The sequence below is a fragment of the Salvelinus fontinalis genome, chromosome 10 (genome assembly GCF_029448725.1).
Source record: "Salvelinus fontinalis isolate EN_2023a chromosome 10, ASM2944872v1, whole genome shotgun sequence".
NCBI lineage: Eukaryota > Metazoa > Chordata > Actinopteri > Salmoniformes > Salmonidae > Salvelinus > Salvelinus fontinalis.
The window spans coordinates 17,561,817-17,586,243 of NC_074674.1; the positions used below are offsets into that span (position 1 = coordinate 17,561,817).

At 43.2% G+C, this 24,427-nt stretch overlaps 1 protein-coding gene across 3 annotated transcripts in view; it reads right to left on the reverse strand.

Moving 5' to 3' along the window:
• Positions 1-296: 296 nt before the first annotated feature.
• LOC129863725 (noelin-like) overlaps positions 297-24,427 on the reverse strand; it is a 65,602-nt gene continuing 41,471 nt past the window's right edge. For all 3 annotated transcript variants that reach the window (XM_055935922.1, XM_055935920.1, XM_055935919.1), the window contains exons 2-6: positions 22,426-22,575; positions 18,678-18,833; positions 16,359-16,578; positions 10,417-10,523; positions 297-2,675 (exon numbers count right to left, since the gene is read on the reverse strand). In XM_055935922.1, the coding sequence (XP_055791897.1) occupies positions 2,001-2,675; positions 10,417-10,523; positions 16,359-16,578; positions 18,678-18,833; positions 22,426-22,575 (1,308 nt within the window). In that variant the 3' untranslated portion in view covers positions 297-2,000. The remainder of the gene's footprint in view (positions 2,676-10,416; positions 10,524-16,358; positions 16,579-18,677; positions 18,834-22,425; positions 22,576-24,427) is intronic.

A 24,427-nucleotide genomic window follows, 5' to 3' on the forward strand; every position in this document is an offset into this window, starting at 1 on the left:
TTCACTACTCCTCACTACTGATTCTGAAAACCTGTCCACATACAGGAAATTATATACTGTAAATGAGTTACATTTAGGGAATCATCTTTCTTTAACTTTTATCTGAAGCAGAATACACCCAAAAAACATGACTTTAGAGTAAGACCCATGAGGTGGTCTTGCAGTCAGTCACATGCACAGAAACAGCAGCCATTACCTGGGGTCTGCAACCTGTGGTTATGTGTGGCTCTTCAATTCCCCCTTTGTGGCTCCATGGCGATCAATAATTTGCCATTCAAACTGTGTGAGGCATCAGCTCGGAACAAAGATTCTCTGTTTATTGACACAAATCATTAACTATCTCATCTCAGGTACAACACACGTCCAGCAAAAGCGCAAAAAGAGTGAAAAGCCATTGTCCTCTGCGATGTGATTTACATTTAAACAGCATTATTCTTTGCTAGGTGGGTGGGAGGGGAGATATACATTTAACATCATTACCCTCGACTAAGAGGGATACTTCAAACAATAGGCTGATGATGATTAAGTTGAAGCCATAGGACTGAGCACAGGTCTCCTGGATATATTACGTGATACATTCTATTATTTTCTAATCTTCTGAAATATATAAGCTGGATATGAGCTAGGGTTCTCCCACGCATGTTCCAACTAAACACAGACAGAGAAGCAAAGCCGGTGCCAACAGTTAGGGGGTGATACAACAACATTACCCCCCCCCGGAAAAAATTCTCTGATTGGAAGAAAAAAAAACATTCTAAAAACAAACAAGTGAAAAAGCAAACAGCTTGTAACTCCCCTCCCCTGAAATCCCAAATCCTTTTATAGGTATAGCATAATACAGCAAAACGACATTCAGAAGGTAGCAGACCCGAATGGTAAAAAAAACACGCATGCAAATCAAGGCTGTTTCACACGGAGTCACAAACACAGGAGAGTCTTCAAACGGGATTCAATCCAATAGGCGCGTCTTAGCGCAGTCGACAATTCGGCGTTTAAAGGCAAAGTTCGCGGCGATTGCGTCTACGTAAACGCTGCAGATGTTGGCTCAATCAGTTTACCTTTAAAGGTCAAGTGCGTTACTACACGGCTCTGATTGAATCCCGGCCTTCTTCTTGTACAATACAACAGTTCGCCCCAGCAGTCAGTGCTTTCAGGGACTGTATTCAAAAAGTGAGTGCTGATTTCGGATCAGATTTGCCCTTCAAACATGACGCATAAGAGAGGGGACCTGATCCTAGATCAGCACTCCTACTCCGAGACTCTTGGTGAATACAGGCCCAGGTCTTCTCATGGATGTTGATGTTGTTGTTGTTTACTTGTTTACAGACTTCTTTATTTGCTACTGAATGGATACAAGTGTGTGTGACAGACTGTGGTCATAGGCTCAGTGGTCTTCTGGACATAATATCCTGGTTCTTCCCACAGTTCTCCAAATAATGTCCTAGTTCTAACCATTTGACCAGGTTCTCCTCTGTTTTCCCCTTATCTGTTCGAGGGGCGAGGTTCTCCCTCTCTGTCTGAGGGGCCAGGGGGTCCTGGTTGGCAAACAGTTAATAACCAATCCCATAGTCCATTGCTAGGACCTCCCTGACCCTGAGATAAGTCCAGGGAGGAGGAAGGAGGTACAGTACATCCAGAGACAGACACAGAGCCACAAAGACAATCTTCTACGATAGTTACTATTCATTATTAAAAAAGGCGTGATGTTTATTTGGCATCTGTTCTTTCCAGTCCAATATATCATGTTGAACTCTAGATGTATCATGTTCCTTTCCTTTTTAGCAAACAGTTATCTTTTTAATTCCAATAGACTATAGCACATTCATCTACGTTGCAGTTCCAGTCACGTTTAATCGAATCTCTCGTAGTACAGTCTTACGACATACTATATATGATACTCTTTCCATAAAGTCTCTCATAGATATATGTTCATATATAGGATGATCTCTCTCTTTCTATTGTGTGGATATATTATGTTGTATATAGTCCTGCCTCTGTGGTTACAGTTCCTGTGAGCTGATGACGTGGAACAGTGTGACGTTGTACAGAACCTGGTGTCCGTTGTTCCAGGCGTAGAGCGCACGGTCCCGAGGGTTGTAGTCAAGCATGGAGATATGGGAGTACTTGTTCTGGAAGGCGATGTCTATGTACTCGTACGTGGAGGAGTTAGTGCTGTAGGCGTAGTACACCTTGGTCCCTCCAGAGTAGCCGTTGGTGACATAGAGAGTACCGCAGATCATGAAGGCTTCGCCGGCGCTCCTCTTGGGGTGGTTGGTGGTCCAGCTCTTGATGATCTGCAGCGTGCTGGGATTCAGCTTGCTGATCACGATGTTCCCCGCGTTCTGGTTGGTGGCGTAGACGGCCCACAGCCCGCCCTCGTCCACCATGAGGTCGATGTCGGAGTGGCCGCCCCAGGCGTAGTGATACATGTTGTTGTAGCCGGCATTGTCCAGCTGCCGGGACTTGCTGATGGTGGAGGTTTTGAAGTCGAACTTGATGATGACGTGGCTCTGGAACTTGTTGAAGTAGATGGAGCCGTTGTAGACCACCTGACCTGTACCGGACCATGGGTGGGGGAGACGGTGAGACGTGAAGTTGTCCGTCGTCATGAAGTCCGCCATGGACTTGTACTCCCGCACAAAGCGGTTGTTGTGGTAACCATCCATGTACCACACCTAACAGACAGAACAGATGAGAAGGAAGAACAGGGGAAACATTAACGCAGAGTCAGAAGCAACCTTATAATACAAACAAGATAAAACACACCCTGCAGTCCTTTTAAAACCCTCATATCAAACTCCTCAGTGCACCATTATGTAGATGGGAGCCATATAAACGTGTGGCTCACAGAAAGCCTCATTAAATCGGAGCCTCAGTTCCGAGCGGAGCGGGAAGCAGTGTTCCTGTCTCCTGATGGAGCAGACCAAGACGAGATTGTGAATACAAACAGTCAGGAATGACAGGCAGCTGCAGGCGGCGTCAGGGATCGGGAATGAGCCTCTTGGGAATAATGCGGATCATTCCGGATAAAATGCTCGTCTCAGCTGCATTCTCCCTATGGCTCTTGGAGAAGAGAGAGAGAAAGAAAGAACAAAAGAAAGAACAAAAGAAAGAAAAAGAAAGAAAGGACCTCTCTGTTGTGATCAATCACATCTAATCTGTCTTCCTGGTACTATTAGAACACATTACACGTGGTCTCACAGATGTAAACGATACATAGCACATATTTTCCGGTCCCACTTAGCTACTTTATCTTGCCTTACTGTCTCATACACTCTCACACCACCTTACCACTCACAAGCAGCACATTGTAAAATTACTGGAATGTTTGTGGAATTTTCCAACCCTACTTGCAGGCCTGATACAGCCTATAGACTATGAGTTTCTGGCCACTGTATAGAGCCTTATGATACATGTAATGATTCAATAATAATGATACCATTAGCCTACAAACTCACTTAGTGAAGGCCACAGGATTGAACATTTTCGAATTCAACAACCATGTTACTGTCACTAACAAATGCATTCATGGGTTGTATCTCTACAATTCAATAGAAAAGGCAAGGCACACTGGGAAATTATTGGAGGTGTGGCTTAGTGGGGGCGTTACATTTAAGTATACGTTACTCAAAAAACTGCATTTGCTTTACTCATATGAAAGTAGTACTACTCACTTCAGCTATTTAAGTTTCTTAACTTATATTTGTTTGGTTGTCATGGAAATTCTAATCAATAATGAGGAGAGACAAGGTCAATCACCAATGAGGATATTACTTTATTCAAACCTTATTAATAAGGGAGCATAGAGTAATTGCTTCTACAATAATGAGGCTGGTCGACTCAACGCCCTTGAGTGTTGTGGAGAGTAGCTCTGACATACAAAGTATGCAAAATATGTTTTCTAGCAGATACACCCTCTTAGTCTACATGACAAACAACAGATGTATGTAATGGGTCACAAGGTGAGAAAGGAGTACCCCCCAGCCAGGTAGCATTTGTTATGAAGACTATTTTTATTGTACAGAGTTGGGCTCCTAAGATCTCGTCCCTGGTACTTCACAGTCCAGAAACACCAACTCATTCTATGGAATAAATCAATTGTAATGTCCTGAGGTGAGTGAGCCTTTGGGTCATACACTATCCCAGGATAGGTGCAACATCAGAGATGACGTACAACGGTTCCAGACACTACCCCATACATCTTGTCTCAGACCTTATCTCCCCCAAGGCCAAAGGAGGAAGTGACTGGCGCACAGACATTGCGGAGACAAGTAATTGGTTCCCCATGAATCAAGCCATCCCTTCACATGGTTTAAAATAGGTAAAGACATTCACACATGAAGACAATGTTCCCTCCTGTCCTCTTATCTTTCCGATATTCTGCATAGCACCAGGGACATGTGATAGACAAGCTTGACTCCTACCCTCGCTGGACCCCAGGTGACTGAGGCCCATATGAGGAAGTGCAACTGCCAACACCAGAGTCCGAAGGGATCCATTCTAATAACAAGAGTTCAACAGTTCAATTATATAAGCATATTATGCAGATAAGACATCTTAATTATCTATATTACCGAGCTAATTATGATTCCTCCACCACAAGATATTTGGTATCCTCAAAATGTTTGAGAAGCCAAAACTTATCCGGTTTTATAGTGCATGGTCCGACGTTACCAGGGTTGGGTAGGTAACTTTCTAAATGTAATCCGTTACAGTTACCTGTTCAAAATTGTAATCAGTAACGTAACCTTTGGATTACCCAAACTCAGTAACGTAATCAGATTACTTTCCCCTTAAAGTGGCAATCTTTAGTTGCTACATACATTTTTTAACTTAAATATTAATGATATGTACCCATTGATTCCTGAAGAATATAACTTATAAATGCCCCATTAGCTTAGTTCTACTGTTGTACTCCATCAGAACCCCAAATATAAGCTTGTAAATGTAAACAAACACTTTATAGCCTCAAAACATGATTAAATATAAAATGTTGTATCATGGATGGTCAGTCCTTGAATCCATAGCTCCTGCATTCATTGCGCTGGACTACAATATCACAGAGGAGTTTAGAGGGGAGGAACTTTTATTCCACAGGCTGGGATCTGCAAGATCACATTTCTCACTGGCGGTCCACTGGTCGCAGTTTAAACTTCGTACATTTAATACACATAAACATTTGTGAACAGCCATCCACAACAACCAAAATCCGTAAATCTCAGATGAGAGAGAGAAGCGATGTGATTCATGTAAATATCAATAATAAGCCATCCGTATTGCCAGTACGCTACACCACTGCTCTAGTCCATATCTTCAAGCGTTTATTCAAGTTGGATGTATAATCTTTGAACGCTGACAGCAGTCACATCATTTGAAAACATACTGTAGCTTGGACTGTAGCCTACAAAAGCCGATTCCTGCTCTTTTCCTGTGATCCATCAAAACACATTTGGTTTGTCATCATAGTGGTCTCTGATTTGTGGTCAGACTCGCTCAGGTGGAACAAATTTAAACTCGGCCATTTTTACAAATGCTGATTTGAATGTCATTGAGAAAACAAAAAGGTGTCAAAATATTTGGGTTTCTCAAACATCGTTTCTGAATTTAAAAGTAAATCTAGAAGCAATCATATAGTTTTTCAAAAGTATCTGTAATCTGATTACAATATTTTTGCTGGTAACGTAATGGATTATCTTTTGAATTTTGTAATCAGTTACATGTGACGGATTACATGTAATCTGTTACTGCCCAACCCTAAACAATACACAGAAAACCCATGGGTAAAGAGCAATAGCAAGGATACCCACATATGACCTAATAATGAAATGTGCAAATCACATTGATGTACACATGAGTAAGACTATGAAAGAATCATGTGTATGTTTTAAAGAAAACATCTTGGCTGAAATACTGTATAAACATCTTCGCTGACTCCCTCCCTTCATTAGTGACCTAGCCGTCTGGGCTAAGGTGAAAACCACACAGATGTATCCTCTGCATTTGAATTTGAATGTGTTTCAGTAATGAATGTCTCGCCTTTTTATTTTTTCAACAGATGACCAGCCCAGGAGAGCTTAGTAGAAGAACAACAGACCGACTGACTGACAGACAGACAGACAGACAGACAGACAGACAGGTGTGTGGGTGTGTCAGGGCTTTCATCAGCCTGGCCACCTCAACTCAGCAACATTAATGATGTCATCTGAGTGAGGGTAATGAAGTGTGTGTGTGTGTTTTTGGTTTTACTATCCTTGTGGGGATCAGAAGTCCTCACAAGGATAGTAAAACAAGGAAAATCTGGACAAGTGGGGACATTTTGCCTGTCCCCAAAAGGAAAAATGCAATTTTTGGCTTGGGAGTTAGGGTTCGGGTTAGGTTTAGGGTTATAGTTATGGTTAGGGGTTTGGCGTTAAGGTTAGGTTAAGAATCAGGATTAGGATTAGGAATGCAAAATACATTTAGAAATCTACATTATTCAATTATTGCACCCACACTGCTCGTGCGCGCCAACAAGCGTCTGCGTTACCAAGCGCTAAAATAGAAAGTCAGTTCTATTTGTGACGCAGATTGCGCTACAAGTCCTGCCTCGCCCATCTCCTCATTGGTTTACAGAAGCAGGTACCCACGTGCTATATCCTCATTGGTTATACCCACGTGGGTGACTGAAAGATGAACGAGGTCGGTGGCGGTAATGCACCTAATTTATGAAAGTTGCCAATCGCAATATAATGTCCAGAGAAGAAAAAGCCTAGAAGGAGGAGAGATGACTAGAAACGATTCGGTTGACCGTTTTATGTGGATCAATTGTCGGAGTAGAGGACCTTGTGCATTTCAGGTAAAATAACAACTCAATGTTTATATCCCAGGACAAATTAGCTAGCAACAGCAATCTAGCTAAATAGGACAAATGAGTTAGCAAGTGCAAGCTAGCTAGCTAAATTGCCATAAATGTTTCATGCTTTTCGACCTCTCCCCAAATTAATGTAATTGTTTGAGTTTGTTTTGATATTTGAACCTGCGTGTTGTGATCCCGCTTGGTGTGGGGGGACAAAATAAATTGCTGCATGATGGCGCACGCGTGCAGCCGGTTTTTGTTTCGTGTTAGGTTTAGGGAAAATAGGCTTTTGAATAGGAATCAATTGTTTGGTCCCCACAAGGATAGTAAAACAAACGTGTGTGTGTGTGTGTGTGTGTGTGTGTGTGCATGATCTGAGTGAGGGTAATGCAATGTTGTCAAGCACTTAGTCTGATCTTCCAGTAGCAACAGGAGTGAAACACAGTACCAAGGTCATGAAATCATTACCTTAATGGAGCTGGACTTTCCATGTTGATGGATGGCTAAAGTGTGTGTGTGTTTGTGTGTGTGTGTGTATATATACTATATGTTTGTGCCTGTGTCTGTGTGTGTGTGTCTGTATGTGTTTGTGTGTGTGTGTCTTAGCCAGTATTGTGTCGAGACCACCTAAAGCGAGACCGAGTCAAGACCGAGACCAGGAAAATGCGAGTCCAATTCAAGACCCTAGTTGTTATTTTGTCCAATCAACACATAGTAAGAGTTAAAAATGTCCAGTATTTCTGTGTTCATATTTCAGAACAACATGGATTCTTCAGACATTCAGAATAGTGAACAAATGCATGCTGAGGGGAAATAGAGCCACTCTACAAATCATTACTAACCCAAACACAGTGGGGAACAATGGGCCTTCTGCGCATTCAGAGAAGGGCTAAGGATTTATAAATTAATGATTAAAATAATAGTCAATAATTATAATAATTATAATATTATTTTCAATAACGCTCTGATTTAATCTCTTCAGTTTTTGCTGGAAAGGAAAGGGTTAACACTGCTGGTCTCTGGGGAGATAAATCTAGCTAGCTAAGTCACCCATTGGCTAGTCCATCAGAAGCTATGTTTGTGAAACATTGTTGCATTTTAAGTGAAACTGAAAGCAGTTTAGCAACATTAAATCTTTTTCAAATGTTCATATACAGTACACTCCCAGGAAGAATATGACACTTTAAAAACATTTTCTGATAAGCGATCACTTAAATATGGTCATTTCCACGATTTCATAAATTCATAGAATTTTTAGGAATGATGTATTCTAAGGCATTTGTGAAAATTCTATAGTATCATAGAGTGGGAAAGCGGCCTTGCGTTTGGACATTTAATAGACATTGCAGTAAATAAAACCAAATAAAAACATCTGTCTTGTCCAGGACCAGAGTTTACACAGGCAGGTGCGCAATAGCCAATCAGAGCTACAGTAGGCCTTTATACAAAAAAGCCAATTGTCACATCTGCCATCATTCACTTTGAACTGGACTGTGTGTTTACAGGCAGTTACAACAGTGTGACTTTAGATTAATAGAACGCATTCACTAAAAGCCACAAAATACACGTGAATGGATTTCTGCAAATACTGTAGGTAAACACCACAGGATTCCTCTAACATTTGGGAATTTTACAGTCCTATTGATCAAACAACCATGAAAAGGTAGTCTCTCTCTCTCTCTCTCTGTTATGCACATCATCAACAACAACGAGATCAATAACTAATGCTAGCCAGAGCAAGATTAGCAAAATCTAACGAAGGAACATTAGATAAACCCTCTCAAACTTTTTCAGCTAGCTGACTGTCAAAATTCCAATGATAAACAATGGGAAATTGTAGCCTCCTCGCCCTTCTGCAGCGTGCCTGCCGATGCCTTCTTGTCCCCAACCAAGCACCCAAGCTAACTGGCTAAAGTTGTCTAGCTTGCTAGCTAGCTACTTCCAGACACCTTACTGACTATTTTACTCATCTTAGCAGAGCTGGTTAGGCTGTTTACATGTTATCTGGAGCGTTCTTGACAAAAAAATTAATAATTGCAGATGTTTATTGACACCGGTCATACTCAGTGGATGTTGCGCGTTAGAAAATTAACCAGTTGTTCTGCGCTCTGGCACACTCAGACGAGAGTGCTCTGAAATCGGAGTAGATAGCCACAGTGAATTTGCGAACACAAGAGATATGCTAACTGGATAACAGTCGTTCAAGTTCTTGCTAGCTAACAAAATGACACCTGCATCTCTAGCTGTATATAGCCACCAAAAAACAATATGAGGGGAAAGTCAGTCATTCACCCACTCCTCCAATGGCATGAATTCCTCCTAGCAGCTAGCTAGCTATCTACAGTAGCTAACATTGAGCTCCGTGTTTTTAGTTTGCTACATAAACTCAGCAAAGAAAAAACGTCCTCTCACTGTCAACTGTGTTTATTTTCAGCAAACTCAACATGTGTAAATATTTGCATGAACATAACAAGATTCAACAACTGAGACATAAACTGAACAAGTTCCACAGACATGTGACTAACAGAAATGGAGTAATGTGTCCCTGAACAAAGGGGGGGGTCAAAATCAAAAGTAACAGTCGGTATGCCAAGCCGCACTGTTTCTTGACTCACTGCTCGCTTAACCCGGAAGCCAGCCGCAACAACGTGTCGGAGGAAACACCATCCAACTGGCGGCCAGGCCCGCCACAGGAGCCGCTAGAACATGATGGGATAAGGACATCCCAGCCGGCCAAACCCTCCACTAACCCAGACGACACACAGCCAATTGTGCGCTGCCTCATGGCTCAACCCGGTCGCGGCCGGCTGCGACACAACCTGGGATTGAACCCGGATCTGTGGTGGTGCCTCTAGCACTGCTGTGCTACTCAGGAGGCCGCCCACTGTAATTTTTAGTCCACTGGTTACTTTGTGTGCTAAAAGTGAAATGTGTTTTTTGCAATGGTAAGTAATAGTTGTACATTTAGATTGGGAAATAGTTAATGGTTGTGTTTTTGTATTCTTATGATTGCGACCTACTGGCTTATTATGTTGAGGTTTATGGACTGCTGATCCTTTAAGATCATGATGTGTGTGACTGTCTTTCCATCGGCCCTATGCAGTGGTGTAGTGGTGCCTGGAGAAGTGGGTTTACTCTAATTTTGCCAGAAAATTCCCAAGTGGCACGCCCAGCAATGGAAAGGCTCCCTGTGTGAAAGATCCTATGTTGTCCTATGTTATTTTGTTTGTCTTTCTATAGCTTTTTCAGATTTTCAAAAAATGTTGATGGTCTAAGTCCACAACAAAGCTTAAACCACATCAATCTGATTGGGTGGGGCAGTAAAGGCCTGGCTCCCCAGTTGGTGGGCCTCTATCCACCCAGGCCCACCCATGTCTACACCCCTGATGCAAACAGTGCATCAGGACAATTGCGCATCACAAATAGCCTACTAATCAACACTTCGGACTAAACTTTTTCAATACCTGGTTGCATGTCCATTGTTGCCTTAGTTAGCATTTACTGGTAGATATCATATATTGAAATGTCTTTCCTACCCTACCGGCTTTCTAAATAAATGTGATTGATTGTCTGTGTCTTACCCGTGTATCTCCCTCCGGTGCTGCAGGGTCGGTCATCCAGGATCCGAACCTGGATCCAGAGGTCTTGATGGTGACAGGATCGCTGATGCCCGTCAACTTCCCACATGCTGTGAAGGAATAGCGGACATAGAAATACCTCTCATAGATACAACATCTACTTCTCATAGATTCAGCATTCACGGGCACATCTGTATGATTTCTATTGTCTAGCGTGCCGTAATAAAGAAAGCACATTATAACATCCTTTACAAAACATGCAACTGTAGCCTTCATTCACAAAAGGAGAATGGAATGTGTGTATTTTATTGCTGTGTGTGTGTCTCTATGTTGGTTCCCTCCATCTGCCTGCCATCCTGAGAGAATAAAGGTACCGTAATGGTCTTTGGTATTCTGTGCTTATGTTTGTGTTTGTGTCTGAGGGATGGAGAGAGAGAGATTTCATTGTTATTCAAGTCGTGTAGGAGTGTGCTGTTGCTCCTGCTTCTATTTGTTCTAAGCTGTGTGAGCTGAGCATATCGTTAATTAGGCTTGATTGAGGTGTTAATTAATGTGAAGTTGACATATCTAGCTCTGAACACTTCGGCTGTGCCTCCCTCCCTGATGACAGCCAGGTAGTTGGACTAATGGGCTGTTATTTTGAAACAGATGGGGAACAACCTCGATTCTGTGGTTAGATCTTAATGTCAGCTAACGAGCAAACAGCTCAAACACTCTGACATTATTGTTTCTTAATTTGAAAGGCAGTATTTTGTTAAATTGACTTAACACTTTGCTTCGACGAGGCAAAGGTGAATTCGATCTTTTTTTTTTTTTTATGAGTTTATTTATATCACTGAACTTGTTTTGTATGCTAATGAGTAACAAAAAAAATCTATACATTTAAAAGGTCTCGTTTTCTCTATACATCTTTATTTTTGCTATCGGGTCCCGTCCCCAACTATACACTCTCTTTCTCTCTCTCTCTCTCCTTCTCTTGCCCTCTATACCTTTATCCCTCTCTCTCCCTCCTTTTCCCATTCTCTCTCTGGCAATAAAGTGGTTGTGAAATGCAATTTATAGGACGGAGTCATAGAATCCAGATCAGATTTCTGCTCCTCCTTTTCCTTTCACCCTCGCATGACCATCGTCATCTCTCACAACTTCTGCTCCTCCTTTTCCTTTTCCTTTCACCCTCCCATGACCATCGTCATCTCTCACAATTTCTGCGACAACTCTGTTCCTTTCTTTCCCAGTCACACTTTGAATGTTTTTGACGTGAAAACCGGATCCTTTGTGTGTTTTAGCACATTGGTTACATAAAACAAAACAGTTCACATATCAAGTAGAGAGGTTTGCGTACAACGTGCACATTCCTGTGTGTTCCCTGCGTGTGTGTGTGAGTGTGTGTGTGTGTGTGTGTGTGCTCCTGTATATATGTATTATTTGTTCATGCCCTCACGTGTATGACTGCTGTGACTATGACACCTCAGCATCTGCAGCAGCGAGATAAACGCGGCATCACATGAGCAAACAAGCACCACTACCATCAGCCCCTTACATAACACTTCAGTGGGAGTACCAGACTATAGTAATAATCTGGACCTTTATTTCTTTATTCATTTCCTCTAATCCTTCCTATCTTTAGATGACCTTTTGGTCTGGACCTCTGGGAGAAATATGCACATCAGGTCAAATCTAATCCCCTCTTGGCCTGAATATGGCTCCAGCCAACCAGAGCTAGACTAGGGGAAATCTAATGGAAATCACAACTAGACTATAACGTTGAAATAACCCAAACACCATCAGTCAGTCATTGTGGAATGGAATGATGATTTGAGGATTATCGAATCAGCGAATGAACGTGGACACATAAAAGAGGGAACAGCCTGATCCTAGTGTGAAGGGATCAGAGATATTTCAGAGAGAGAGAGAGAGAGAGAAGACTGGTTTTATCACCTTTAGGTTTTATATAGTGAGCTGGGGTCAGAAAGACGGACGATCGGAGAGAGTAGGAGGATTGTCTACTGAGACAGAGAGAAATAACAGAAGGCGAGAAAAAGAAAGGACAGCAGTGATAAATAGGAAGATATAGCAATGATGTAATGTTTACACTTAGAAAAAAGGGTACCAAATGGATATTCGGCTGTCCCCATTGGATAATCCTTTTCGATTCCAGGTAGAACCCATTTTTGGTTCCAGGTTGAACCCTTTTGGGTTGCATGTAGAACCTTCTGTGGAAAGAGTTCTACCTGGAACCAAATAGGGTTCTTCAAAGTGTTCTCCTATGGGGACAGACGAAGGACCCTTTTAGGTTATAGATAGCACCTTTTTTTCTAAGAGTGTAAATATAGAGACAATAGAAAAGAGAGGGTGAGAGAGAGAGGGAGGGAGAAGGAGCGTGATAGAGCAAGATGTACCGTAAGTGTCTGGGGGCTATGTGAAGCAGTGATAGGGGGCGAGATGTAGGTATATCCGGGCTAGGTGTAGCAGTGAATGAGCGAGAGAGAGCTGTCGGTGCCTGGGGACCTAGGAGAGATTGCCTTTCTGCTCTATCCATCACTATGTGATGGTGTCGTTCCACTCCCTGTGATGTCACACACGGGAGTCAGACCTGGGTTCAGATCCTATTTAAAATCTTTCACCCAAAAATAGTGTTTGCTTTAGCCTGCCTGGGGTGCCAGATGGGCGGGGTTTGCACTTTGGCAACTACTCTAGCTCAATCAAGCCCAGCTAAAGAATTTTAAATTATATCAACTAGTATTTAAACCCAGGTCTGACAAGAGCTACTGCACGTTCACCCTGTCCTGCAGAACAAGGGACCTCACCGGCCCAACCAGAGCCAGGAGCCCAGAGCACTACAGGATGATTTATTTATTTGATTATATCCCTGTGAGATGCCATGTCCCCGTGATGGATGGCCATTGTGTCGCCAACGTCACAGTACTGTTACTCTGTCTGCCACAAAACAGCCTGAAGGAAAGGCCTTCAGCGATCCATTCTCTTTATCTCACTCTCTCTCTCTCTCTTTCCCTCTGTCTCTCTCTCTATTGCACTCTATTTAGCTCTAACTCTCCTTCTCTCTCTCTCTCTCTCTCCCTTTACCACTCTCCTTCACTATTTCTCCATGCTCACTCATTCCCTATGCCCCTCTCCATCACTCCCTCATGTCTCTTCTTTCCGGAGTTGCTCTCTCTCTTTGTCAGTCGCTCTATTATTTAGTATTTTTATTTGTCTCTTATTCTCTCCCCTCTCTCTCTTTTGTTTACCCTGCTCAGGGTCAGTCCCAATGAGTATGAGTGTCCTGTGTTTCCTGGGAGTGGCTGCAAAATGCGTTCAGTGCCTGTGTGTGTGTGTGTGTGTGTGTGTGTGTGTGTGTGTGTGTGTGCATGTGTTCTTGCGTGCATGCATTCCTCTGTGTGTGTGTGTTCTTGCGTGCATGCATTCCTCTGTGTGTGTGTGTGTGTGTGTGTGTGTGTGTGTGTGTGTGTGTGTGTGTGTGTGTAAAAGTGCTTGTACTTATGTGATGATGAAAGTGATAACCACTCTTTATACTACTGTATCAGTCCCATGCTGACTGACCTGTCATAAGTGTTGAGCGATTAACCAACATATATATTTTTTTGTTGTTGGGGGAGGTCAACTAATTGCCCAACTTCGGTTCATTTACTTAAATTCCATTTAGTTATGTTTTTTTCTGAGCCGAACGCGTTGTTTCTCTAGAGAGAAATCGAATTATTCACGAGAGAGTGGGACACTGGTCTGGTCATTAAGCAAATATTCAGCCTAGCTCAGCGCAGAAACATGGCAATTAACTACATTGACCATAATCCATTGCGCCGTTTTTTTTTTTACACTAGTGATGTACATTCCGAGTCTTTTCGGTGAGCCGGCTCATTTGGCACCGTTCACATAAAAGAGACAGCTCATTAGGCTCTTTGTATATAAAAAAAAAACGATCTAGAACAATCAAAAAAATGCAAATCTCCATTGTAAAGCCCAAAAGTTAGGCTACCATTATGTCAGATCATGAAATGCAAGTAAACTTCTTTTTACCTGGCCAAATTATTAGACGGCCTGTTTTTAGGCACTGACAAAATCGGCGTGGACCAGATTGATGCGCTCTCCCTACTATTTATTGTTTCTGCAGTGAGGATTCACCCTCTTTATTGAATTCTTTTGTAACATATCTGAAGAAAAACATTGTTCTGAGTTCAAAAAGCAGTAGTAAGTATGGAAATCAGGGAGTCAAATGATCGGCTCTTTCACCGAAGGGATTCGGTTCCCGACGTTCACCAAAAAGATCCGTTCAAAAAGAGTCATTCGCGACCGAACAACCCATCACTAGGATACACTTTTACGCCTGCTAAGTTACGTTGGATACACACAGACCGCATGAGAGAGGAAAGTACACAACACCATGAAGAGAGAGCGTGACGGAGACAGTTTGTGGAAAGTATGCCTGATCTACTTTGAAGAACTAGTCAAATGATTTCGGCAGACAGCTCTGCAGCGCCCTTAGGCAGGCTAGCCAAGCGTACTTAGGCAGGCTAGCCTAGCGTACTTAGGCAGGCTAGCCTAGCGTACTTAGGCAGGCTAGCCTAGCGTACTTAGGCAGGCTAGCCTAGCTAAATAAGATGACTAAAGACAGTAGACCTACAGTATAGGGAGCAGAGAGAACATTGTCTGGCTGTTTGTCTGCTACTGCCTGAGCAGAGATCAGACTATTGACTTTTAAGGAATGAAAAATAACCGTCATCAAATAAAAAACGAAGTAATATAGATCCTATCTTTCTATTGATGTCTACCCAATGTGGACCTGACAGAGATAGTGGAATATTTTACAATGTTTTAGCAATTGAATGTTTTAGCAATTTTTGTCATTTCCTTTTAAAAACGGTAAAATCATTGAATTAAATGTTTTCGTAACTACTGTATACTTGGTGGACTGTCTCCTGCGGTTGTGTCTCGTCGTCCTCACAGAACTCTACATAGATAAGAGGCTTTGCATGTGGATTGATATCGGTGAATGTGTCCCAAATAGCACACTATTCCCAATATAGTGCACTACTTTGACCAGAGAGCCCTTAGAGCTCTGGTCGAAAGTAGCGCACTATAGGTGTTACAGGAAAAAGGGAGCCCTTTGAGGACACAAACTGTGAGTGACGACACCACGACCGGTGCTCGAATAATCATGTGCTGGCTGTAAGCAGGGGGCCATCACTGTCAAATAGAGGGGGGGAGATAGGGAACATGAAATAGAAAATGAGGGAGAGTGAGAGTGTGTATGTTGCAGAGAGTAATGTGTGTGTGTTTAGCACATGTGTGACAGAATATGTTTATGAATAAGTGAATCACACTTTAAATTGGGTGTAGGTTGTGCATACAACTCACCTATGTTGTCAATCAAATGCACCTATACCACGTTGGCTAAACAGAGGCTAGATTGAGGCAAACATATGGGATCATGTTTTCTTTCTCAGTGTAAAATGAGATTAAACAAAGGTGGGCCTATAGAATGTTGAGAAACAGTTGTTTTGAAACTCCTGTGTGGAAGATCGATATAATGCACAGATAAAATGTTTGTACTAGTTTGTCTGCTCATGAGATCTCCAAAGAAGCTAAGGTGTGTTCCAATGTGTTAAAAAAAAGGATTATGTGTTTCTTTTCAGGTGTATCCATTGCGTACATCGTGCGCCTTGATGTTGAACGTTTCTGAGGTGTGTACTATATGTGCCTGACGCTCTCACTTTAGTCTAAAACTATAAAGAACTTGTCCATGAACAATGGAAGTGTGCAAAGGCTGTTTACACAGACAGCTCAATTCTGATATTTCGCCCAATTATTGGCAAAAGAGCTGATCTGATTGGTCAAAAGACACATTATTGGCAAAAGATCTGAATTGGTCTGCCTGTGTAAACGCAGCCATAGCGTGTGAGTGTGTGTCAGAAACCTTCTCCGCCTACCTAATTTTTGCATGCATGCTCGGAGTCTCTCCTCAAGATTTGACACTCTGGTGTGGAGTTCCTCGTAGTCATAGGCTCCCATCTCCTCCTGGAGCTCGCTTAGAACTGACGTCAGATTCTGGACCTCTTCCTTAAACTGCAATACCAATTTGGCATCGGCCTTGTACTCCTCCAACACTGGTATCAACGGCCTAAGCTCCTCCATTTTCGCTTTTATGGCCTGAAAGGATTAAAATAAGCTGGGTTCAGTGTCATGCTTGGCGACAAAAAAAGAAGAGAGTCCAAAAGAGCAACAAAAAACACCTATCTGACCCTGACTACTCTAGCCTTGCCTATCTTTACTCTCTGACAATAGACAACTCTGTAACAGCCCCCTGTTTGTTAGTGTGTGTGGGTGTACAGTGTTTGTACCTGTGTGTGTGTGTGTGTGTGTGTGTGGGAACAAACCCAGTGTGTGCTCCACCGTATGGGCGAGATAGCAGAGGCTCCGTCCTAATGGAGACGAGCCGGTGCGTTAAACACAAGCTCTCGGTACACCAGGAAACAATTGGGAAAGCGCTTTATTGGTCATCACCGTTTAAAATGCAACATCTTTAAAAGGTTACATGCTTTTACATGTCACACACAACAAAGTGTTTTGGGTTTTATTATCACTAATGTTTATAGGTACGTTGTCGTCTTTAGTAAATATACATAGACAAAAAAACGAAAGTAAAATAGCAATAATCATAAAAATAACAATATCAATAATTGTGAATAACTAAATGTTTACTTTTTGAGAAAGCTTCTGGATGGAAAACATTGTAACAGTAACATGCAGGAAGTGATCAGTGGTAGGTAGATAGGTAGGTAGACTGGCTGGTTGGGAAAGGCGGTAGGTGGGGTTTCTTGGTAGTAGTACTAATGGTGCTAAAGGTAAACGATTCAACTATTTGATGCTCAGTACTGTGGTAGCCCAGTTCAGGTGGAACATGGGATTGACCTGCCTCTTCTTCTCTCTTTACATGTCCTAAAGTTAGCCCTGCAAGCAAGAAAATAACACACTGTTGACATCTAGCTCACTAACCTATCTAACAGACACAGAACAACACACAGTAATGCACCCACTGGATTAGAGAGCATGTTAAACAGGCTTTGATTATTTTGCATTCGTGATATGAAGGTGGGGGGGGGGGGGGGCATGCATTGGAAATGCACACACTCCGAAAGGAACGCAGGGGTTGGAAAATGTTGTTTCGCAAATTGGTGTCACCGACACCGCTGTTTATGTTGATGTGTACAATATGTACAAAATGTGTTTTTCTGAGTGCCAGGAAAGTAACGTCAGTGTGCAGGTGTAGCTTATGATTGTGTGGTTTAAAAAGGTGTAGTTGGTTAGCTATGACCTTACTGGTGGATCTACTCTGTCATTGATTAGTCAAATCAAATCAATAAAAAAATGCGTGGTGCTAAACTTGCATTGTTGATCGTCATTTAAAAGGAAGCAGAGGGAAGGAAGGAAGCAGAGGGAAGGAATGAAGGAGAGCAAAGCAATGAATTAATATCCAGTTGATGAAAAGTTTTTGCATGTGCCCACTGAATGTTCTAGAATCCCCCCAATACCAGCTCATACACTATAATTCATTATCGTTACTAGTATTAGTAGTACTAGTATTAGTGGCAGTGGTAGTTGTTGTGATAATGGTTATTGTTGTGGAGGAAGAAGACTGTTTCTCGGTAAGAGAGAATCCCAAATGTTCCTATTCAAAAGTCTTAAATCCCAAAACGGTTCCTTTTGATACATACTGATGCATTAAATTCTGAGAGCTTTTCCTAGCGAATGTGAAAAGAACTCCAGACGAACTATAGAAGAAGGAGATATGCAGCGCTCCAATGGTTCAATATCAATACTCGTTCGTCAAACACGGGTCATAGATAAGGATTGGAATGACATTTTTGGGAGTGCTCTCCACATTTACATTACATTTAAGTCATTTAGCAGACGCTCTTATCCAGAGCGACTTACAAATTGGTGCATTCACCTTAAGATATCCAGTGGAACAGCCACTTTACAATAGTGCATCTAAATCTTTTAAGGGGGGGGGGGGGGTAATCCATTTGATTATCTGTGAGGATCCAGCACATCCACGGCTTTTTCGATTGCGAATGTCGCTGTTTATCATCTGATGCTGAACCGTATCCAGAGTGGGCAGTGGGCACACACATAAACCAATCCATGGTGGATGGAGGTGGTTTTTATCAGATGAGTGGTGATGGTGATGATGATAACCCACCCTGCTGGGGATATAGGGGCTAAGGTGTACTGGTCTGCTGCTGTACCTTGTATTGCTTGGCAATGTTCTGCTTGTGGTTCTCCTCCACCTGTCTGAACTTGGTCTCCAGACCTCTCAGCTGCACCTCCATTTTCTCCACGTACTGCAGGTCTCTCTGTGTCCGCTGGTCCAGCACCTGGATGGACTGGGTCATGTTCTGGACCTACATAGGGGAGAACAGGGAAGACATGGAGATGGGTATGCCTACACTCAATACGGCCACCGATTCTTCCATCACAGAACATTGACTTGAATAGGATGCTCATTCTAGCAATTCTATTTCTATGGTCTGGGCTCAGAGTCTGACTTCTGCAGAACACATCTTAGCTTTGTGGGAAATCATTGATTGGTACAAACTGGTGGCACAAGGAAGTGCCTGATCCTCTCTTGTATGTGATGTTGTTATGTCAAATTGTATTGTACTCTATTTCTATACTTGTCCATAATAATGTAATGTATTATTAGTTGCCTATTGTATGCCACAGACAACTCCACAGACGTGACTGGACAACACATCACTTAGTCTAAGGAAGAGAGATCTTTATGCGTCTGTCATACTTCTTGGCAGCTTGAGCAATACTATGGACACTCACCAACTGTTCTAATACACTCTGGGTTATTTAGAGATGAGCTTTTACCCTTTGTTAGCCAAAACCATGCATCATAAACACCACAACCATTTGACAATGGCTCCTTCTCTAAGCACTGTACTGCAGGGTTTTCCAAACGCAGTTGTGCCCCCCCACGTTTTGTTTTTTACCCTGGCACTACACAACTGATTCAAATAATCAAAGATAGATGATGAGTTGGTTATTTGAATCAGCTGTGTAGTGCTAGGGCATAAACCAAAACGTGCACCCAGGGGCCCCCAGGACCGAGTTCGTAAATCCCTGCTGTATTGTATGTGCATTGAGCTGGCTTGCATCATCTGTAGTGTTGTTTGGCTAGTGTGCGGTGATGTAATAGTGACTCCCATAATGCCTGCTTCTTGCCTGAGGTTTCCATGGAACTCATTAGTGGCTGACTGGCTCCCGGTTCCCATTCTTGTCCTATGAACAACAGGGTGGATGAGGATGGGGCCGCAGGTGGGTGTGGGTGACAACCATCTAAACGCAACTGAACACTTTTCTGGACAACTTTTTTTTTGAAACACGTCAAGGCATTTTGAATTTCAATGAAAATGCATCACAGTGTTTAGCTTGTCCATACCAGAACGTGTTATTTCGCTGTAACACTTTTTAAACACTAGAACACGTTTATTCTAAACAAGGTGTTTAGATTTTAAACACTTAACACTGGGGATGTTATTTTAACACTGTAGGTAGGGTGTAAAGCTGTATTTGCGTATTTCCCTGCATGCCTTTCGAATGAATGCAAGAAATACCCACCTACAGTATGACCGTGTTTGCTACTGAGAGACACGTGGTTGTCACATTCAGAACCTTCTACCCCCGAAGCCTTCACCTGACTGCCTAAAGTGAAAGTATTTCAATTGAATGTAAAACCTTTATGACCATATTTAATACATTTCGTAAAGCAATCAGCTATCCTGGCCATTCGCATCTGAAAATCCTGACTCACAGGCTACATAAAACCAACAAGTCAGTGAAGCAGTAAATATTTACTATCAGAATCAAACCAGTGGGAGAACATCCAACAACCTGATTATTTTATCACCCACAGCCTGCACTCAGAATGACTGCTATGACGGCGGACATAACGAAGACGATTACAGTACCTAAACCATCTCAACTGGAACAACCATCTCAGCAATGGGTGCAATAAATCAAAACCCTTAGCGATTGGATTAGTTTAGAAGATGTTTAGTTATTTGTCTTTTGTATAGTATAAGATCAATAGATATTAAGACAAACTACTCTAAAAAAATGAACCTGCAACAAATCACGCTGGGAGATACATGATCATGACACCCCTCCCACGTCTTTTTCACTCCGAGAGAGTTAACGGACATTAATTCAACACGGGTAACAACGACGCCATGCGATTGAAAAGATGTCTTGAATCCAACGTCCTATTCGCCTGCGCTGAAATGTCGGAAAGGTGACAGACATTCCTAATACTGGTCTGAATAAAAGGCATGGAAAGTTCCATCAATTTCGAATCACTAAAGGCACTGATGCTTCTGTTGTGTTTTATTGTCAATGCATGTTCAAGAAAACAATGCTAAATAACCAATGTGTTATCAGGGTGCTGAAGTAGTGTGTTGTCTTGGACTGCTGCTGGTATGTGTGGGCTGTGGGTTGTGTGGTGGTGGGGTAGTTGAATAATCTCTTTGAAGTCTGCGAGGTAAGACTTGACCGGTCATTGGTTGGTGTTGCTTTGGACACGAAGTAATAATAAAATGAACAAAAATATAATCGCAACATGTAAAGTGTTGGTCCCATGTTTCATCAGCTGAAATAAACGATCACAGACATTTTCTAAACGCACAAAAAGCATACCTCTCAAAATTTTGTGAACAAATTTGTTTACATCCCTGTTAGTGAGCATAATCCTTCCACCTAACAGGTATAGCATATCAAGAAGCTGATTAAACAGCATGATCATTACACAGCTGCACTCAAAAATCTGCAGTTTTGTCACACAACACAATGCCACAGATGTCTCAAGTTTTGAGGGAGCACACAATTGGCATGCTGACTGCAGGAATGTCCACCAGAACTGTTGCCATAAAATGTCATGTTCATCTCTCTACCATAAGCCACCTCAAGTCATTTTAGAGAATTTGGCAGTACGTCCAACCGGCCTCACAACCACCGACCACGTGTAACCACGCCAGCCCAGGACCTCCACATCCGGCTTCTTCATCAGCCACACGGACAGCTGATGAAACTGTGGGTTGGCACAACCCAAGAATTTCTGCACAAACTGACAGAAACCGTCTCAGGGAAGCTCATCTGCGTGATCGTCGTCCTCACCAGAGTCTTGATCTGATTGCAGTTCGGCGTCGTAATCGACTTTAGTTTGCAAATGCTCACCTTCGACGGCCACTGGAGAAGTGATGAATCCCGGTTTCAACTGCACCAGACAGATGGTAGACAGTGTGTATGGCGCTGTGTGTGAGCGGTTTGTCAACGTTGTGAACAGAGTTCCCAATGGTGCAGTGAGTTTATGGTATGGGCAGGCATAAACTACAGACAACGGACTCAATTTGAATGCACAGGGAAGCGCTGACAAGATCCTGAGGCCCATTGTCGTGCCATTCATTTCAGCATGATAATGCACGGCCCCATGTCGCAAGGATCTGTACACAATTCCTGGAAGCTGTCCCAGAAATGTCCCAGTTCTTCCATGGCCTGCATACTCACCAGACACGTCACCCATTGAGCCGCTTTGGGATGCTCTGGATCGACATGTACGACAGCGTGTTCCAGTTCCCGCCAATATCAATAGATTTTTGCACAGCCATTGAAGTGAGACAAAGTGAGACAAAATTCCATAGACCACGATCAACATCCTGAACAACTTTATGCGAAGGAGATGCGTCACACTGCATGAGGCAAATGGTGGTCACAGCAGACACTGACTGGTTTTCTGATCCACGCCACTACCTTCATTTCTTTAAGGAATCTGTGCCCAACACAGGCATATCTGTATTCCCAGTCATGTGAAATCCATAGATTATGGCCTCATTTTTTTACTTCAATTGACTCATTTCCTTATATGAACTGTAACTCGGTAAAATCTTTGAAATGGTTGCATGTTGCATTTTATATTTTGTTCAGTGTAGTTACCTTCTCTAGCAGTTGCCTCAACTGTTTGGTGCGGGCATCTCGTGAACACATGGACTGCTGCGGTGCCACCACGGTGCACACACACCTCCCCTCACTGTCCTGGGCTGAACTGTACACCTGCCACGACTCCTCTGGGTTCGCTGGCAACACCTGGAAGAAAGAGAAAGCGAGAGATAGAGAGACAGAAAGAGAGTGGGAGGGAGGGTGGGTGGGTGGGTGTTCGGGGGAAAAAACTGGTGAGAGAATAACAAAAGCATCCATCCGATAATCCAATTGTCAGGGATTTGTTGAACAAAATAACTTATTCTACCCCTTCCATCCTCGCCTGCTCTCTGACTGCGTTGGCTTAGCTTGGCCGCACATTTCAAACCTACACTGTAGGCTTGTGGTCACATATAGCACCATTTGAAGTGGTGGAGCTGTGTTAAACCCTCAGTACTTCGTGTTTATTTTCTCTCCACCGTGGCACTTACATAATGTCTCTCTGTGGGATGCACACGAACAAAGGATTAAGCACGGGGACATATGGCCATGACGAGAACTGTTAAACTCCTCCAACCTCCCACCCCGCTCCGTCCAATCATCAAATGCAAACAGAGGGGAACAGCAGCCAATCGAACTGGCCGAGACGTTGAAATACTCATGTACGTATACCTTATCAAAGTTATTGGTGTCCAACTACACTGCTCAAAAAAATGAAGGGAACACTTAAACAACACAATGTAACTCCAAGTCAATCACACTTCTGTGAAATCAAACTGTCCACTTAGGAAGCAACACTGATTGACAATAAATTTCACATGCTGTTGTGCAAATGGAATAGACAAAAGGTGGAAATTATAGGCAATTAGTAAGACACCCCCAAAAAAGGAATGGCTCTACAGGTGGTGACCACACACCACTTTTCAGTTCCTATGCTTCCTGGCTGATGTTTTGGTCACTTTTGAATGTTGTCGGTGCTTTCACTCTAGTGGTAGCATGAGACGGAGTCTACAACCCACACAAGTGGCTCAGGTAGTGCAGTTCATCCAGGATGGCACATCAATGCGAGCTGTGGCAAAAAGGTTTGCTGTGTCTGTCAGCGTAGTGTCCAGAGCATGGAGGTGCTACCAGGAGACAGGCCAGTACATCAGGAGACGTGGAGGAGGCCGTAGGAGGGCAACAACCCAGCAGCAGGAGCGCTACCTCCGCCTTTGTGCAAGGAGGTGCACGGTTAGAAACAGACTCCATGAGGGTGGTATGCGGGGCCGACGTCCACAGGTGGGGGTTGTGCTTACAGCCCAACACCGTGCAGGACGTTAGGCATTTGCCAGAGAACACCAAGATTGGCAAATTCGCCACTGGCGCCCTGTGCTCTTCACAGATGAAAGCAGGTTCACACTGAGCACATGAGCACATGTGACAGAGTCTGGAGACGCCGTGGAGAACGTTCTGCTGCCTGCAACATCCTCCAGCATGACCGGTTTGGCGGTGGGTCAGTCATGGTGTGGGGTGGCATTTCTTTGTGGGGCCGCACAGCCCTCCATGTGCTCGCCAGAGGTAGCCTGACTGCCATTAGGTACCGAGATGAGATCCTCAGACCCCTTGTGAGACCATATGCTGACACATGCACATTTGTGGCCTGCTGGAGGTCATTTTGCAGGGCTCTGGCAGTGCTCCTCCTTGCACAAAGGCGGAGGTAGCGGTCCTGCTACTGGGTTGTTGCCCTCCTACGGCCTCCTCCACATCTCCTGATGTACTGGCCTGTCTCCTGGTAGCACCTCCATGCTCTGGACACTACGCTGACAGACACAGCAAACCTTCTTGCCACAGCTTGCATTGATGTGCCATCCTGGATGAACTGCACTACCTGAGCCACTTGTTTGGGTTGTAGACTCCGTCTCATGCTACCACTAGAGTGAAAGCACCGCCAGCATTCAAAAGTGACCAAAACATCAGCCAGGAAGCATAGGAACTGAGAAGTAGTGTATGGTCACCACCTGCAGAACCATTCCTTTTTTGG